This window comes from Carassius carassius, chromosome 16, assembly GCF_963082965.1.
Source record: "Carassius carassius chromosome 16, fCarCar2.1, whole genome shotgun sequence".
In the NCBI taxonomy this organism is placed as follows: Eukaryota; Metazoa; Chordata; class Actinopteri; order Cypriniformes; family Cyprinidae; genus Carassius; species Carassius carassius.
Genome location: NC_081770.1, coordinates 27677335 through 27697201, shown reverse-complemented (window position 1 = coordinate 27697201; position 19867 = coordinate 27677335). Strand labels below are relative to the sequence as shown.

General features: G+C 36.5%; 1 protein-coding gene across 5 annotated transcripts in view; it reads left to right on the top strand.

The window, feature by feature from the left end:
• LOC132160066 (CD276 antigen homolog) overlaps positions 1 to 19867 on the top strand; it is a 139422-nt gene that overhangs the window by 37290 nt on the left and 82265 nt on the right. Inside the window, exons 4-6 of one of the 5 annotated variants that reach the window (XM_059569764.1) lie at positions 2714 to 2923; positions 4301 to 4402; positions 4496 to 4639. The exons of the other annotated variants lie outside the window; for them this stretch is intronic. Of the exons in view, the coding sequence (XP_059425747.1) occupies positions 2714 to 2923; positions 4301 to 4402; positions 4496 to 4522 (339 nt within the window). The 3' untranslated portion in view covers positions 4523 to 4639. Of the gene's footprint in view, positions 1 to 2713; positions 2924 to 4300; positions 4403 to 4495; positions 4640 to 19867 lie in introns of those variants that run through there. 5 annotated transcript variants of the gene reach the window in all.

Sequence of the window (19867 nt, the reverse complement as noted above, 5' to 3'; positions counted from 1 at the left end):
CTGCTTCGCAGTAGGCAACAGGAGTATATACTGAATTTGGCCATACTTTTACACCGTCTTCTTCCATTAAGCTTATGCAGGATAACAGTTTAGCGTGCAGCATTTATATTCTCATCTGCTTTCCTGTACCTAGTAACCTGTACTTTATTAATACATAGTATTAATAAATGTCATTCTTTTAGTAGGATACATTAAGCCACGTTAAGCATTTATAAAGCGTTATTTTGTTAATAAACCTTATGTAGTTTGTCATTATAGCCTACTGTTTTATTGTTGTTGTGCTTTTTAAGTAACAATAAGTATAACTTAAGTATAACAATTAATCAATCTTTTGTTTTTGTGTTTAAAAGTGAAAAGTGTATATAAGCAAAAGAAGAATACTTATCTTTTCTTGTAAAACGTGAATTCGAAGTGAATGCGTCCAAAGTCTGGCTTATAACACAGCAAAAGAGGAATTCCTTTCACATAATTTAAATCACAAATAATACTGATGTAAAAGAAAGGTTAAATGTTGAACACTCGTTCCCATATAACTATAATCTATGATAAATATTAATCAGCATGCATTATTAATGTCATGTTGTAGCAAAAAAAATTATAAATATGATGTGCTCATGCAATCAACTGAGAAAGTCGCAAAAGAGCGACCAGTGGGAAGAATGAGTCTAGAGCCCTGTAGCCTAAACGTGGCATTATGCGAATGCCATCAGTGAACAGGGCAAAAATATGTCAGAATGTACAGGTGCATATCAATAAATTTGAATGTCGTGGAAAATTTTATTTATTTCAAAAATTTCTTTTTTTCCATGACTCTTTGTGATGATCTTTTCTGTAACAACTATAACCAGGAACATCAATCATCCCTTACGAAAAATAACCATGGTTTTATTATAGTAAAACTGTAGTAACCCATGGTTTTTTGGCGTGTTGACTACCATTTGTATAACCACAGATTTACTACAAATACCATGGTTAAACCATGGTTAATATAGCAAAACCATGGTTAATTTGTGGTTACCATGGTTTAACTATAGTAACCATGGTTTTTTGGTTTTATTTGTAGTAAAACCATGGTTAATTTTCGTAAGGGATGTTTTCAAGATTTGACCTGTCTATGTTGGAAGAGGAAAACGAGGAGCGAGGAACACCCATCCAGGGCTGTGCAGTGATTGGTGCAGATGCTGGAGGAGTAACTCTGTATAACTCATCAGTTCTGATACTAGAGTCTTGTAAATACCTCAGGATTGTTGTTCGTGATTCTGATTTATATTTTTGTCTGCTTGCTTACTGGATGTATTTTATACTGTTTACATTGTATAGCACTGACTTTGACAACATACCAAGCCTTTTACAAATTTAACAGCTACTTTATACTATGTGTATATGTATATATGTGTGTGTTGCTTCTTGAAATACTACAGATGTAAAAATATAACAGCAAAGTTTTATTTTAGATAAAGTTCATTATGAGACCTCCCTTTTTTTTGATCATTTAGGCAGGTGTGTGTATGTAGCTTAAAATAAAAATACATACACCTAGTAAGTGTATATATAGTGTATATATATAGTGTATATATATATGTGTGTGTGTGTGTGTGTGTGTGTGTGTGTGTTTGAATGTTTGCATTATTTCACACACACATTGATGTACACGCATGCATTCATGGATAAACCTTCAGATGGAAATTAACGTTTAGACAAATTATCTTTTTTCTTTGCTCGTATTTAACAAACCTTTTCAAACAAATAATATACAATACTGACTTTTATAATAATTTAAATAAGTATTTAAAATAATTGACGTGACGTCCGGTTTTCTTCCAGCTGCTGATTCTCCTCTCGCAACACTTTGAGACCACCAGCACTTCAGTCTCCATTATTTAATCTACTTATATCTAATATATTCGCGAGACTCGTCGCCTCTACAGATCAGTCCAGGATCAAGAGATACTGAATGTGAAACTATCTTATGCGCGCTCTCGAGCTCAGGAGTGAAAGTATGATTTCTCAGAGCTCGAGGTAAATGTAACTTCACACTATAAATGAAGAGATATATAAACTGTGTGTGGTGACAACCCTCTACACGTCGTTAAGCGCATGATGGAAATCAGGTATGTATTTATGAATATCCCAGAGCTTTATACCACAATACTTTCCGTAAACAATCGTCCAGGCTAACGTTAGCTTCTTACTAGCGGTCTCCGTTACACTACACAGCAGTCACTGAGCTAGTAATGATAACGAGAAAAGATATTCGGATATAAGGTAGAGTCAATAAGTTAAACTAAGAAAGACTACACAACGAGCTCATTTAGACTAAAGCGTAAAATTTTATATTGTAAGTCTTCAGAAACTGATGACTTTATACTTCTACTATTTGTACTGTATATTATTTTCTCTTTTTTTTAATCCATAGATGTTGAGTTTGACTAAGTGTTGACTCTGTGTTTACAGGTAACGTTATTCACATCTGTGTTTTCTACCTGTGTTTCTGTTTATAAATTGAGGGGAGCGCTAAAATAATAATCTGTAAAGCACTTCTGTCATTCTTTCCTGAACTTGGTATCTTTATCACACTTTCTCTCTGTTTTCAGTGTCACTGCAGGAGACTGTTGAGGGATTTATTGGAGACTCTGCTGTTTTACCTTGTTCTTCTGAAGAACCTCTGAATACAATTCAAGACATCACAGTGCACTGGAGACACAGAGGCCAGAATGTGTATAGCATTATTAATGGTCAAGTCTCTGTGGAAGGACGGGATCCAGAGTACAGGAACAGAGTTGAAAGCTTTCCTGAGGAGTATCTGAGAGGAAACTTCTCCATCAAACTCAACGATCTTCAACGCAATGATACAGGAACATACAAGTGCTACATCTTCATGAAGGAATCAGACATCAAGAGAGTTGAACTTTTCGCTCAAGGTGTGTAAAACCACATGATTGACAAAAATCTTTTTTAATTCCAGTAGTGCTGGGTGGTTTGAACAAAAATTTATATCACGTTTTTTTTTCTAAATTATGCCGGTTTATGAAGGTTTTTTTTCATGCATAATCGGGTGTTCAATGCATTTTCTGCTGGTTGATATTCCAAGACGTGTTTTTAGCCCGACAGCACTTGCATAAAATGGTTGTTTGGTCGATGTCGGATTTTTGGAAACCAAAAAACCCTCCAAACAACAGACCAGGCTCCTCTTTTTGTTAGAGCTGGGTATCGATTCAGATGTTCCAGATCGATTCGATTTCGATTCACAAGCTCTCAAATCGATTCGATTTCGATTCTTGATTCGACTCGATGAATATAGATATAATACAAAAACTATATTTATTTAAAAATATTAAGAGCCACAAACCTGCATATTAAACTCTTATTTTAGGTACACTTGGGTACATTAAAACAGAACCCATCTCTAATTTTCAAATGCATACAATTATGTTAAATAAATACATTAGAATTTTGATGCAAGATGAAAAAATGTACACTGAAAAAAGTCAGAACAGTCGCATTCCTTGATCAAACAGGATCAAGTTATTTCATTTTTAAGATGAAATAATCATAAAAAAAAATCAATTCTTGGCCTTTGAGAATCGACCACATTTTAAAAAATTATTAATAGAAAAATCGATTTTTTTACCCAGCCGTACTTTTTGTTCTACTAGTTCTGCAGCATCCATCTTCCCATACTCCGTCTGCAGTGCATATGCAGTCCACAGCAAGGACACGTTGTGCTTTCACAGAGGACGCGATTGCAGTCCGCTACTGATCCATGTTCATTTTTCTTGCGAACAATGCACTTTCACTTTAATTCAGCGCCTGCAGCACAGCAAAAATAGACTCGGTACGTAAACGATCGCTGCACTGCTGCAGACGCACCGCTCCTTGAACGCACTGACGGACCGCAACCGTGCAGTGTGAATGCTGGAATCCGTTAACATGGGTGCGTAAAAAAATATGCACTGCATATGGACTATGTGTGAAACAGCCGTTATAACGTAATACGGAGCACTACTGTGTGTACCCCTGCTTATGGTGTACCCTCACCACGCCTCGCAGTCGCTGCAGAAGTGCAACATTGTAAAGGGTCCGTCTAAAACCGTGTCACGCGGCGCAGCATGACGTTCGTTCCGAACGTTGAGTAATTAAATACACCGGTATGGCGGTATATTAAAAATTAATATCGTAACGAAAATTTACACCGGTTTTCGGTATGAACCGGTTTACCTCCCAGCACTACATTCCAGCCTTTGTTCTTTTGCGTTTATAAAGGGATGCACTCATGTTTTCCTGTGTTTTTCTCCAAAAGAGACCAGAAAGACAACTCCCCAGTGAAGGCACAGAATCAAGACCAGAGATGACTGTTATGATCATTTCTGCTCTGTTTATTGGTATTATATCTTCATTGGCTGTAAGTTCATTCAGCAACATGATCAATATCTACTTAACATTGTAATTAAGTGACAGCCTCAAATGGAACATTTTAATGATGAATGTGTTCCAGAACTGTGTCACAGGGGTTTCTTCATAAATCACAGCGTCCCAAGCCTGGATAAAGGAGGAGGAGCTGGAGAACTACTCAATATATTCACTACAATATCATCTGAGCAGGTGCTTCTCGTCAACTGATGTCTTCATGAATGAATGTCAGCTGGTTTGGTTTTGAATGGAAGAACATTATGTTTCTGAACTATCTTGGAGAGTTAGAGAGTTAGAAATAATATGTTATTAACAAGTAATACATATTCAGGAATGTTCAATGTTTGAATCATATAAAGTAATATCACTTGTTTTGTAAATGTTATATATAGTTGATATAATTGATTGCTGATTTAAAATATGAATAATTAAATAATATTGTATTTAATTATTTCTCCCAAAAAAATATTAAATCTGATGAAAATCATCAACATTAAACAACTCAAAAGTAAATCACATCACTGACAAATTAGAGGGAAATGTGCTTAAATTTTATATAAATGTCATAAAATCTTTAAAATAAATCTTAGGCCCGGTTTCACAGACAGGGTTTAGACTAAACCAGGATTAGGCCGTAGTTGAATTAGGACATTTAAGTCATTTTTATTAACATGCTTTAGAAAAAACATTCCTGTTGTGCATCTTGAGACATCAAAGATACTGAAATGTTTTATGATCAGAGCAAGTTTCTTTCAGTTGAAACAGCTCAGATTTACATTTTAGTCTGCGACTAGATTTAAAGGGTTAGTTCACCCAGATAGCAAAATTATGTAATTAATAACTTACCCTCATGTTGTTCCAAACCCGTAAGACCTCTGTTTTTCTTCAGAACACAGTTTAAGATATTTTAGATTCTCAGTCCCTCCATTGAAACTGTGTGTACAGTCTACTGTCCATGTCCAGAAAGGTAAGAAAAACATCATCAAAGTAGTCCATGTGACATCAGAGGGTCAGTTAGAATTTTTTGAAGCATTGAAAATACATTTTGGTCCAAAAATAGTAAAAACTACAACTTTATTCAGCATTGTCTTCTCTTCCGGGTCTGTTGTGAGAGAGTTCAAAACAAAGCAGTTTGTGATATCCGGTTCGTGGACGAATCATTCGATGTAACTGGATCTTTATGAACCAGTTCACCATATCGAACTGAATCGTTTAAACGGTTCGCGTATCCAATACGCATTAATCCACAAATTACTTAAGCTGTTAACTTGTTTAATGTGGCTGACACTCCCTCCGAGTTCAAACAAACCAATATCCTGGAGTAATTCATTTACACAAACAGTACACTTACTGAACTGAAGATGAACACCGAGCCGAGCCAGATAATGAACAAAAGATTGACTCTTTTCGAGATAGTTTTTCATATGAGACACAGTTATCAGCAATTAATATATACAGTCACATCATTCATGATCTACTTCATACAGAAACAATTTTAAACACTTGTCTTGCAGCACAATTTTGTTTAAACATCCAGTGTTCAACAAACACTTCACTCAGTTTTATTTATAAAGAAATGAGTTATGTATTTATATGTTGAGAGATATTGCATTTTTTAACAAGTCAGGAAAAAACATACATCAAATACATTTCTTATATCTGGTAGCAGTTGTATGATTGTATCAACTCAATATAATGAAAGAGTGATGGACCAACCAGAATTAGCATTAATAACTAACACTATTAACTATTAACACACTGACTTCACACATTGTGGTTTAGAGTTAACTGGAGCTGTAAATAAAATGCAGTGATAGTTGTATGTTTATAATTATATCTGTTGAGAATATCATATATAGACCTAAATATACACAACTGGTTAAAAAAGAATTAGTAACTAAGATTTTGAAATGTGTCATGCTCACAGAAATACAGGAAAACAGTAATGTTATGAATTATTACAATTTAAAATAAAACAGCTAATATATATATATATATATATACTCCTTAGGGGCCGTTCACAAATCGCGCCTAAAAACGTGTTGATAACAGGCTACTGTTTGTCCATATTTTACCCAGTGTTGAGTTGTATTTAACCCAGCATCTTTTACTGTGTAGTTCAACTTCATGAAAATCAAAACACATGCTCTTTATCAAATTAAGTAAAAAAGCAGAAGAATCTGTAGAAGTTTTAAGAATTTTTTATTAAAAGGTTTTATAAGTAATAAGCAATATTTTAAAATCTATACAATGTTTGATAGGGAGCCAGTGCAGTGTTGACAGGACCGGGCTAATATGGTCATAATTCCTGGTTCTAGTAAGAACTCTTGCTGCTGCATTTTGCGTGCAGAACAACCACCCAATAAAGCATTACAATAATCTAACCTTGAGGTCACAAACGCATGGATTAACATTTCTGCATTTGACATTGAGAGCATAGGCCTAAAAATTATGCACGCACGGTATATGCTTTTCCATCATACATTTTATCCATGGTAAGTATTTTTGATTTCCTGTAATCAAATAATTTGTCCTGCTTTGTGTGTAAAAAAGATAATGTTCATTCTGCTCACTGCCCGTAGGTGTGAAGTTTAAAAACTGATATAACCAGGGGTGCACATAACTTTTTTGGTCAGTTACTCAAGTGAGTACCAGGAGATGGTGTTTGGTACTCACCCCATATGTATTGTGGTCTTAAGTGCAGTCTTCCTCACTGCCCTCCTCAGTGTCACCCCCACTGTCCTCTTCTTCAGTTTCCTGCATGGTAGATGAAGAAGATGCTGCAGACGCACTTCCCTGCCCTTGGATTAGCCTACGATTAGCTGTCTCCATACACAGGTCAACAGCTTGCTTTGGGTCAAATGTCTCTGTGGTCTGCTTCGACAGGTGAATCTGCATCAGGGCTGAGAGACGAGCATGTGACAGACGGGATCTGTACTTGGTTTTTATTATGTTGAGATGTGAGAATCCTCTCTCACAAGCTGCACTGCTTAAAGGCATTGTAAGGGACAGCTTAACCACCTTGTTGATGTTGGAGTAAGCTTCTGGGTTACTTGTATTTACTATTTGGACCAAGTCATACACAGAAGAGGCTCCCAGGCGTTTTCCTGCCTGCTTTAAGCGTATCCATTCTGTCACAGTGGTGTCTTTGTCAAGTTTCAATGTGGCCTCATATTTCTTGAGAATGCTGCAAATGTTGTGTTTCCAAGACTGGATGTCTTGCATTTCCTGAGGCCATGTTGAAGGATCAAATACTAAGAAATGATCACATGAGTCTGTTTTCATCTGATTTCAAACTCTTCAGTTAATCCTCTCAGTAAGTTTGTCTTGTCTCTGTCAGAATCAGCATTAGAAACAGTGTGTGCCCTGTGGCCTTCACCATCAAGCAGAAGTGTGAACTATCCAATGGCAACCATAGGTTCATCCTTACATTCTCCAATGGTCAGCTTTTCCTTCTGAAACTTAATGGATGTTGTCTTCAAAATGTTACCAATATCAAGCATGTTTGACAGAAAGCACTGAAAATGCTCAGTGCAGATATGCTGCAAGTCACTGTTATAACTCGTAGCCAGTTGCATTTTAATGGCTGGCAATAGTCTTGATATTTTTAACAGTGTTTCATGCCTCCATGCAGACCATCTGATATTATGAAACTTACACAGTTTCACAAAGGAGATCCCATTTTCTTCACACAGCTTCTTCAGTTCAGCAGTTTTTTTTTTGCTCCACCTTTTTGTAAATAAAACTGCAGAATTTTGACCACAGAGCGATTAAATGTCTCGCAGTAAGGAACATTGCGATCAGCTGATTTTGCGCAATTCTCCAGTGTGTGTGCGGTGCACAAAATATGCACAAGTGAGTCTCCAACCGCAGCAAGTCGCCGGAGTTTTGGCACAACGCCGTTGTACATACCGACGTTGACAGCAGCCCTGTCTGTGCACACAGCGACCAACTTTGTTGTCCAGTCGTCCAAGCCTGTGTTCTGGAAAAGTCTCACAAGTATGTCTGTTACGGGCTGCGCAGTTCGGACAGCACCCAATTCAATCAGTCCAATAAAGTCTGAGGTAAACTCTCCGTTGCTGGACACAGACACAATGTAAACGATTTCCTGCTCAGTTTTTGTGATGTCCCCAGATCCATCAAAAAGCAGCCCTCAAAATTCAGCGGACTGCAACTTGGCTCGTAAATCGCGAGGGCGATGCTTTGCATTTGCGGGCGCCGTATGTAAAGCTGCTCATGCTGAAAATAACAGCAACATTTTGTCACATTTAGCTTCAAACAATGTTTAAAAAACTGGTATGAATTTTTGACGGTCACTTTTTAGCACATTTACAACAATAACTCATCTAGCAGACAAAACAGGTGCGTTTTATAAAGGCTCAAAGAATTTCAACCATCATTTATTTGACAAACATGAAAAGAGCAAGGAGCACACGAATGTGGTGCAAGCCATTGCTAATAAACATGCTAGCCAAGAAGAAATGTCCAGTCGCCCACTTGCCAGATGGCGAGACAAGCTGAATGAAGAACAGCGGCAAGCTCTGTTTGACATTTTTCTCCTCGCCTTCCATAAAGCTATACACGCACGTCCCATGTCGTCTTATTCTGAGGATATTCAGTTACTGAAGTGGCTAGGAGTAAATGTCGGAGGTGCTTATCATTCATGTGAAGGGGGCACATGGATCATGCAATATCGGGCGCGGTTTGTAAAGCTGCTCATGCTGAAAATAACAGCAACATTTTGTCACATTTAGCTTCAACCAATGTAAAAAAAAACGTTATGAATTTTTTGACGGTCACTTTTTAGCACATTTACAACAATATTTGTCAACTTAGAGATATTTTAAATAGTTAAATATAAATATTAAATGTTAAACCTAAATGTTAAATGTTAAATCTAAATCCAAATATAAAATCTAAATGTTAAATATAAATGTTAAATCTAAATGTTAAATATAAATATAAATATAAATGTTAAATATAAATCTAAATGTTAAATATAAATGTTAAATATAAATCTAAATGTTAAATATAAATGTTAAATATAAATCTAAATGTTAAATATAAATGTTAAATATAAATCTAAATGTTAAATATAAATGTTATCTGATCCACACTCCGGAACAGAAGAGGGCGGTATTGCGCCAATAAGCTGGATGCCAACCGCCGTTAAACTGGGAAGAAGACGAATATGACGGCTTGCTGTGAGTTACAATGGTGAGATTATGTGAGATTATATTTTTTCACGAAATAATTATTTAAATTTAAGAGTACAAGTTATTTTCATACAGTTGTATTGATTTTGGAGTTAATAATCTATTAAATCTAAGGTGTAAAGTCAGCAACATAAGCAAAAGGTGTAAAGACGCTATTCTCCAGTTTCACAGGCAAGACTAATTGAGCCATGGCCTGATCCTGGCTTAATCTAAACCCTGTTTGTTACTTACATAATATAGCATATTTGTGATTGTGCTGTATAAACACGTTTTATAATGAATAACTAACAGGGGAGCTCCATTAAGTACACGACTCAAAAGTGGATTTACATAAACCATATATACATCTTGAAGACTATTACTAAATGTCTGTCATCTGACAGGATAGTCTTTGATAAGTATTGCAGGTGAGCACATTTAACAGACATGAAACCGGCATCTGTGTTCACTCATTGTTGTCAACACTGGTTTAGATGAGTGTAAGTCATGTAATCAAACACATCTACATACAGTAACGAAACACAGGTTATCTATTTATTTGTCCATTTGCAATATTGATAATTTTAGGAACATTTGTGTTGGATAAAAAGCGAGTTACATCATTTACTAACTCAACATGCAGATGCAGTATATCACAGATAAATCACAGAGGAGACTGACTCTTGTCTGGATGTTACAGGAACAGATTATGTTTATCTGCTGTAGAGTGACTGATGAAGGAATGCTGCCATCAAAGGATTTGTGTAAGAACACTACAAAAATAAATGAAACATTTTAATTAGTGTAATTTCAAAGAGTTATAACAGCACTTTTCTTATTGTTGATTTCTGTGCATTTGCTGCAAGGAAAGGGGGAAAAAGGAAATACCTGAAACAAAAGAATAAAGTAATGACTTTTTGTATTGTGTGTGTGTGTGTGTGTGTGTGTGTGTGTGTGTATTTGTGTAGGTTATGAAAATGTCTGCAGCCTGGTGTGTGCACTGAGGATGGAGAAGTCCACTGCAGCATCCGGACATGGTCCAGAGATATGGATGAGATGCTCCATCACTCCGGCTCTCACTGTCTCATCAGGACCAGATGCTGCTGTGGTGTCTTCCTCGTCAGTGGCCCCAGAGCAGCGAGAGCATCTAGAGAAAGAACACAAGACACTGAGGATGTGATTTTGGTAAAGTTTGTTCTGCTGGTTTCTGTTTATACAATGAAGGCTGACTTTCAGAAGCTTCAAAAAGCATCATCAAAAAATGTGTTGGAGCTTTTATCTGAAGTCATTGACAGTGCTCTTATTACAGGGGCCTACAATCCTCTGATCCACCTGGAGAAAAGAGCCGTGCTCACAGACATACTGCTGGTTTTGAACCAGTTCAGTGGTTTAGCCCACTACAAAAATAATAAATTAATGCATGTACTTGTAAACTCTGTGTAAATGTTTTAAAGGTAGTGGTTCTCGTGGAGAGCAGGCACACGATTGTTTGGAGCAGACACAGCAGTCAGATTGTCCTGCACGTGTTCTTCTGCTCTCGCTTCAAGGTTGTGTGGTTGAGAGAGCCATCATCATGGTCTTCCTCATCCTGTTGCTCAACGACATCCCCGTTGAGAAGAGTGAGACTGTGAAGCACAGCGCAGCAGCAGAATCAGAACAGCTGTGTTGAGATGATAGTGAGATGTGGGGTTCACCATCTGTAAATACATGATTGTTAGAACAGTAAGTTTGAATGAAGCTTTGTTTCATGTGTTTTTGACTTGTACATGTATGCATTTATTGTGATGCTAACATTTATACTTTCTTTTAATCATTAAACATGTTTCTTGTTGTCAGTAAATAAAATATAAATATTTTATCTATTTGTGTATTAATTGCTTGACTGAAAACTGATGCATTCACATCAACTGCATTAGTGTATATTCATGTATAGTTATGTCACGACAGAAAATACATTTTGCTTCTTTTACTAAAATGTAATTTTAAGGAAAAAAAATGTATATAATTATTGATTGGCATTTATCATTATTATTGCATGTAAGTGTTGGTGTGGGCAAAGGATGCAGTTCTTTATGGGGCAATCTAAAAATGTAAGTATTACTACTCAAAAATTAAGAGTATAAAATCATCAGTCTTCTCCAAAGGTGAGATCTTTGAGCAGCTGTTCGACGTGTGCAGACATTGCAGAGTCGCTGAGAGAAACTGTACTGGACTGTGGAGTTAGTGATGCTGTGAAGTGGTAGTGCTCCTGTACCTCTTTTTATTATTATTGCCAAACTTATAACATAAAAGATCAGGGTAAGACGGTCGTATTTAACAATGACAATCATAACGCCATAAAACAGTAAATACAAATGTAACGTGTTCATCATATGAGATCCTATACAAGAAAAAAAAATCACATAAAATAATTGAAAAAAATATTATAGAGATAACGATTTGGGGTTTTCTAATTCTATATATAAAAATAAACTAAAAATAAAAAACAACATTAGTGGAGTTAAAAATATAAAAACTACAGGAGCATTGAGCAGCATAGAGCGCCCTCTCGTGGCAGTAGACGGTCATGTTTTCTCTTGGTTCATGTCAAATTAATTTTGATAAGTCACAGAACCAGCCAAACTATGAAAAAAGTGCGATTTATAGTCCGGAAAATACGGTAGTCATTATCAAGATAATCCATGTCCAAGAGTCAATTTCCTCGGATGAGATGATTTTTATTCGTTCCTTATTTAACACAATGCTATAAACACACACTGGCCTCATTGAGCTTTTATTTTGGCATTTCCGGCATTTTGAATTTGCATATTAGTTAAATATTTAGTTTCAACCGAAACATTTAGATTCAACATTTAGATTTAGATTTAGATTTAACATTTAGATGTAGATTTAATATTTAGATTTAACATTTAGATTTAACATTTAGATTTAACATTTAGATTTAGATTTAAGATTTATATTTAACATTTATATTTAACATTTAGATTTATATTTAACATTTATATTTAACATTTAGATTTATATTTAACATTTATATTTATATTTAACATTTAGATTTAACATTTATATTTAACATTTAGATTTATATTTAACATTTAGATTTTATATTTAGATTTAGATTTAACATTTAACATTTAGGTTTAACATTTAATATTTATATTTAACTATTTAAAATATCTCTAAGTTGACAAATATTGTTGTAAATGTGCTAAAAAGTGACCGTCAAAAAATTCATTACGTTTTTTTTTTACATTGGTTGAAGCTAAATGTGACAAAATGTTGCTGTTATTTTCAGCATGAGCAGCTTTACAAACGGCGCCCGATATTGCATGATCCATGTGCCCCCTTCACATGAATGATAAGCACCTCCGACATTTACTCCTAGCCACTTCAGTAACTGAATATCCTCAGAATAAGACGACATGGGACGTGCGTGTATAGCTTTATGGAAGGCGAGGAGAAAAATGTCAAACAGAGCTTGCCGCTGTTCTTCATTCAGCTTGTCTCGCCATCTGGCAAGTGGGCGACTGGACATTTCTTCTTGGCTAGCATGTTTATTAGCAATGGCTTGCACCACATTCGTGTGCTCCTTGCTCTTTTCATGTTTGTCAAATAAAGGATGGTTGAAATTCTTTGAGCCTTTATAAAACGCACCTGTTTTGTCTGCTAGATGAGGATTTGAGCTGCAAATCTTGCACCACATTTCAGTGTGCTCATCATTAGCTTCAAGCCACAAGCACATATTTGAGCCACTTTTCCTGACAGTAGTTGACAAGTAACATGTTGTTAGTCTACATGAAAAAAATTGGTCAGTATGCAAAGGCGCGGCGTAACTCAGGTGGCATTATATGGAAGGCCAATAGGGTCAAATACACGTGAATTTTAACGCGTCAACAACACGTTAACAACTGCTGGACGGGGCGCAAAATTGCAGAATTACAAAAAAAAAAAAAAGTTAATTAAATGTATCTATCGTATTATGAAAGCTGCGCACACGCTGTACACTTTTACTGTGCACTGCTTGTATTTGTCAATTTCTTTTGCTAGATTTACAATCCTAAAAAACTATGGAGTCACTCTGACAGGCAGCTGTCAAACTCAGCTGCTCAGCAACCGGGAGTGGCGCGAAAACATCTGACATCAGGTTTTAGCGCTTTAAATGATGGGCTAAATGTAAACACGTAATATAATGAAAACACTATATAACTGCTTTTCCTTGAGGTGAGATCTTAATGCTTCTCTGTTGTTTTCTACTGTATCCTTCAGGTTGTTGCTTTTAACGAGTAGTTGTGTGAACATTTGAAATAAAAAATGAATAACTATGGAATAACTGTGGAGTTTCTTTTTCTCGGGGGGAAAATTTTTTTACATAAAAAAATAAATACGTGTATTTCACGCGTAAACAACACGTATTTAACGCGTTAAATACGCATTTACGCGTGAAAATTTGCGCGTATTTAACGTGTATTTCACGTGTTAAATACGCATTAAATACACGTGAAATACACGTGAAGTACTCATTAAAAATCAGTTTGAACTGGTCGATGTCATTGGCTGCTGAGGACTTGGGTCAAACCACTTCTGTGAGCTTAGAGGGGTGTACCATTCATAGACAGGCAACCACCATTTAACATGCTATAGATCAGCTTATTCAGCCTTATTATTTTGTCTTTTTTTTCTTGTCTTTTTTGTATAGCCTATAGAAATAATATATTTAAGTTTCAGTTTTATGAAAAACTTATTTTTTTACCACTCATGCCTTTTTGTAAATAAACACATTAGTGGACATTCTAGCTTTAATAGTGGTCACTCTTAAAGGGTTAGAAGTAAAGCAACAAATCACTATATCTATGTTATATATATTTTTTAGTTGTGTACTTACATTATCCCGAAGGTTTCCACAAACTTTCAAATCCGGAGAAAATTATAGTTTAATTAGAAGACACGGCACGTTTCTTTATTTCCATTTTGTCGCCCGTCTATGGCGTCATATAAACTTTGACCCCTCTAGTTTATCTAACTTCCTGCAGAACCCGGCGGAGCCGCCAAATACAAAGGTGAACAGAAGCAAAGACGAGACGAAGAAGAAAAAGTAGTAGCTAGCCTTGGTCGAGACTATTATATTTTATATTTATATTGTTTATATTCGTATTTATACCTCAATCAATAACTTAGTTATGGATCATGATTATGCTTTGCCTGCACGTTCTGTGAAGCGCAAACGTACGGGTGAAATAAATGACCTGAGAAGGTTTTGGGACAAGAGAAGAAACAAGACACGGGTAAATATTGGAGTTGCATTTCCAAGATAGATATAAATATATATATATATATATATATATATATATATATTGCCATGTACTCTAATATTTATAAAAATATCACACAACTCGGATACTCATGTGCCATATGTCATCTGAAAGGTCTCATGAAGTGGAATAAAACAACAGGGTTCTAGGCTAATTTTTTGCACTTGTTACACTAGTGCGCCTAACTTTTTTTCTTAGAAGTCCACTTTTTTTAAATCGCTGTCCATATAAACAATATTGACTTGTAGCCTCAATGATTAACTAACAATCTGGTCAACATAGTGTTCTTTATTTGAAGCACAATTCTACAAGAAAGGTAACGTACTGAAAATGTTTTGGTGCTTAAAGTGTTTCACTGAGGTGAAATTTAAACCTAAAACATCTCAAGATATATGAAATAAAAAGAAAATCTAAATTAAGGGTTTTAAGGGCTTCAAACTGAACATATCATGGCTCAATGTCTTATGGACTATCCTCCACTGCAGTCACATGCCCCTCGGATGGCCAACTCCTGTAGTTTGGCATTCTTGATCTTTGAAAAAAAAAAGAAAAAAAAAAAAGAAGTCGTGAAAGAGCATAGGCTCATGGGAGTTGTTGTTCATTGGAACACGCGTCGCTCCCCACATTCCTCACTCATTTTAACCGAGGCCAGCGACACATTGGATGCGTGGCGCAAGCGTCTCAGCTGCGTGGTGTGTCAGTTTTTAATTCGGCTCCCATGTTAATAGGTTAGAGCTTGCAGACTGCCTGTGTGAGCCGCGCGGAAAATGTGTGCATGCTAGAAATAGAACCGACGCTTATTTTTCACACGACACGCGCGCGTGTTGGAAGCGTTTCCAGGCAAAATATAATAGGAAAATATGTTTATATGTAATTTTGTACACAAATACATATAAATTCATGACATTTTGATGTTTGAAAGTATATAGGTTGACATAAATTCAGATATAAATGTAATATAAAAAAAATAAATAATAAATATCGATTTTCAAATATTGCACCTGTCAAACATAGTCTATTTTGCCGTCAATACTGTTGACGGTGTCCTTTATCAGTAGGCTTTTATATTAATATTCAACATGAAGTATAGATATTGTTGTCATGAAGACAAGAGCCTGGTCTGTCAGCGGTCTCCCTCTATGTCACCTACAGCAGCAGCAGCCTAGTATTTTGACAATCACATCTTTTCGAACGGAGAGATATATGAATTATCAGACCCCTATCAAATCAATATTCCATCTAACTAGTAGTAATATATGTTAAAAAAACATGGTTATCTTTCGTTAATAATTATAATTACGTTTATACTATGATATCGAACAAGATAGTGAACTGCATTTGAAGCTACTTTATAGAACACATGTAGATTTACATTATACTCTACATGAGAGCTAGTCCGTCTGCGTTTTACACAAGACATCATCGTTTCACAAAATATACGGATAGATATAGTTAGCTGAATGGATGCATACCTGTTTATTAGAATGGAAGCATCTCTCTGTAGTTTCAGCTTGTCACGAAGCTCTCTCTATCTTGGAAATGCAACTCCAATATTTACCCGTGTCTTGTTTCTTCTCTTGTCCCAAAACCTTCTCAGGTCATTTATTTCACCCGTACGTTTGCGCTTCACAGAACGTGCAGGCAAAGCATAATCATGATCCATAACTAAGTTATTGATTGAGGTATAAATACGAATATAAACAATATAAATATAAAATATAATAGTCTCGACCAAGGCTAGCTACTACTTTTTCTTCTTCGTCTCGTCTTTCCTTCTGTTCACCTTTGTATTTGGCGGCTCCGCCGGGTTCTGCAGGAAGTTAGATAAACTAGAGGGGTCAAAGTTTATATGACGTCATAGACGGGCGAAAAACGGAAATAAAGAAACGTGCCGTGTCTTCTAATTAAACTATAATTTTCTCCGGATTTGAAAGTTTGTGGAAACCTTCGGGATAATGTAAGTACACAACTAAAAAATATATATAACATAGATATAGTGATTTCTGCTGTTTTTAAAGCAGAGAAATTACATAGTGCGCCTTTAAGTAACAACCAAGCTGCCAGCAGCAGACAGTGAGCCTATGTTTGATCAATTTAGCCTTCTCAAATCATCACGACTTGCCTAAAATAAAATCTATAGATATAAAACAGTTGAAGCATATGACAATGTTTAAACGTTAGACCCAGATAAATGTAAGCTATATCCAATAGTTTGTGCGGAGATGCTTCAGGACAGGGAGACGGCAGCATGATCACTTGCATTTTTTTCCGTGGATATGCCATAATTTTTGCTCATAAAGGTAAGAGTAATACATTATTCGTAACTGCACACACAATATCAACAAAACAGTTGCTCGTTCTGCCGTGTTGTCTTTAATAGGAGTACGAAAAATGAACCGAAACTCAGTGAAAACATATATATATATAAATATATATATATATATATAAAGCTTTAAATAACTACTTAACAAAATAAAACAAATCAAAAACAAAAACTCTTTCATTATAATCATAACCCATAAAGATGTACTTATCTCTAAAGGCGCGTCTAATGAGGAGATGATGAGTCGGGATTGCAACTTCATCCTTGTGACACAGATTCAGAAAACACTAGTTTATTAGTAAATAATTAAAATATCTTCTTCTTAAGCCTATTATTTGAACGCAGAACTGTTCAGCTGCGCTGCTGCGGGACACAAAACACCGTCGAGCCACTCTTTACAGTCATGGCATCATGGTCTCGCGTTGTTTCCACCAGTGCAGCAAGTTTTTTTTTTCATCGCTAATTGATGAATGTCTAAAATATAAATGTAAGAAGAAGTCTAGACAGACTGGAGGCCCGGCCCACATCTGAACAATCGTAGCCTGGCTTGAGGGGGTAAAAAAGGTCGGGGCCCGTCGGGCTCAGGCTAAAATGCAGGATTCTAGTGTCTGTTGTTGAACCACACTGTAAAAACTAAAGGTTCCTGGAGGCACCTTTTGGGGTTCTTCACTTCGCCACACCGGCAGAACCCTCTGAAGAGCCTCTAGGCACCGCTCTAAATGGGGGTGGTTCTTTGAGGAACTTTTAATGGTTCCTGGAGGAACCCTTTCATTAGGATGGCCAGGAACCACATGGGGTGCTTCAAGGCACCATTTCCCTAATTTCAGTTCTTTAATACCCCCCCCCAAACCCCACCGGTTTATTTTCCCTGATATTGACATTTTTTATGATTTTAAAAAACAAACTACAAAAATAAAACAAATGCGTATAAAACAGTTTATTGATAAAAAACAACAATATCCATAATCACCTTAAATAGTCAATACTGCACATCACAATCCCATTCATGGAAACATCAGTGTTTATACTGCTATAAACAACAACAAAAAAAAGCATTTACACCTTGGTAGAATTATAAACAAATAAATGTGACTCAATTATCTTAGAACTTTAAAAAACATTTTATGTACCTAAAACAATGAAACAATTTAAATTAATAAATTCAATTAAATTTTAGACACAATGCAATTAATAGTAACATTTTTTTCCTGTTCTAAGTAGTGGTATCTGAACGGGAGAATTCACACAGGACATTTTAAGAAATTGATAAGCCCCAAGATAGATGTATTTAGCTTAATAAACCAGTTTCTCAGCAGCATAAGTTGTTATAGTTGGGTTAACCTCGAAAGCAGTGAATGGGAGAGTGTCACAAATATATTTTTGCATTCTCATTTACTCAAATAGCAAAATGAAAAACTCTACAATAGCATTTTCACAACCTTCAATCAAAGGAAAAAATCTGACAGAGACTGATAACAGCAGTCATAAGAGAACAATGTCAAATTTAGCATTCCTCCCAAAGCAGTGTTGTGCCTGAACGCGTTCATTGAACGATAGTTCATATTTTGGGCGAACGTGAACTGAACGTGCTGTATTAATGCCTGATGAACGTTACTGTGAACTCGTTCATTCTGGTGTCTGTGAACGGCACGCTCTCTCAGGTTAACTTCGTTCAATAGGGTGCCAGATTTCTATAGAGCCCTCCAGGCGAAACGCCGGCTAAAACACACCGTAAACGGGTCTTAATATGTAGCGGAAAAACACCCAATCTGGCAACACCAGCCACCAGTGTCGCACCGCCGTCCGCTGCATGAGTGACGCGTCATCAAAAAAAAAAAACAGCAAACGACAGCAGCATGTAGCAAGAAGGCATAACCCCCAATTTCCACCAGATGCGTAATGGCTACGTTACGGCTCCGTCACGGCGGCGGAGTCAATAGGTTTCCATTAAAGTCAATGAGTGTATTTCCACTGAATGCGTAACAGCTGCGTTCCGACTCCGGCGATCCGCAGCCCTCCGGAGCAGATACGCAGAGCTTCTATTTTTGCCGGATGCCGGAGCGCTCCCCAGCACTACAGGGCAGAGTACGCAGGACAGGAAGTCGAGTGACAAAACAGAACAGCCAGAAACAAAATAAAAGATCAGTTTAATTTTCAAAATAAAATACACCGCGCTCATATTTCCCTACACTACACCTTGAAAACGTCATAATGGGCGGAGACAGGCTTGTTGAAGTTTTAACCCCGTTGACACGATGGATGAAGAAATGAAAAGAGAAAAGAAAAGAGTTCTATCCTATACTCCTTCGGATGGAAAACTGTTCCTGGTTTGGTAGTTCTGTTGATAGAAACTACATATCGCGCGATCACACCAGAATTCGCAAGATTACATGGGGCATCGTGACGTCAGCTGTCAGTCATGACCGCAGCCGTTACGCAACAAATACGGACCTGGTGGGTATTGACGGACGACGGAACATGGAGCTGTCACGCAGCGGAGCCGTTCCGCATCTTGTGGAAATTGGGGGTAATGATCATTTAAAATAATTTTATGATGTTTATGACAAGGTCGGTGAGAATGGGAGACAAAGCATTAAAGCAACAATGGGGAAATGCTGTCCCCTCAATGC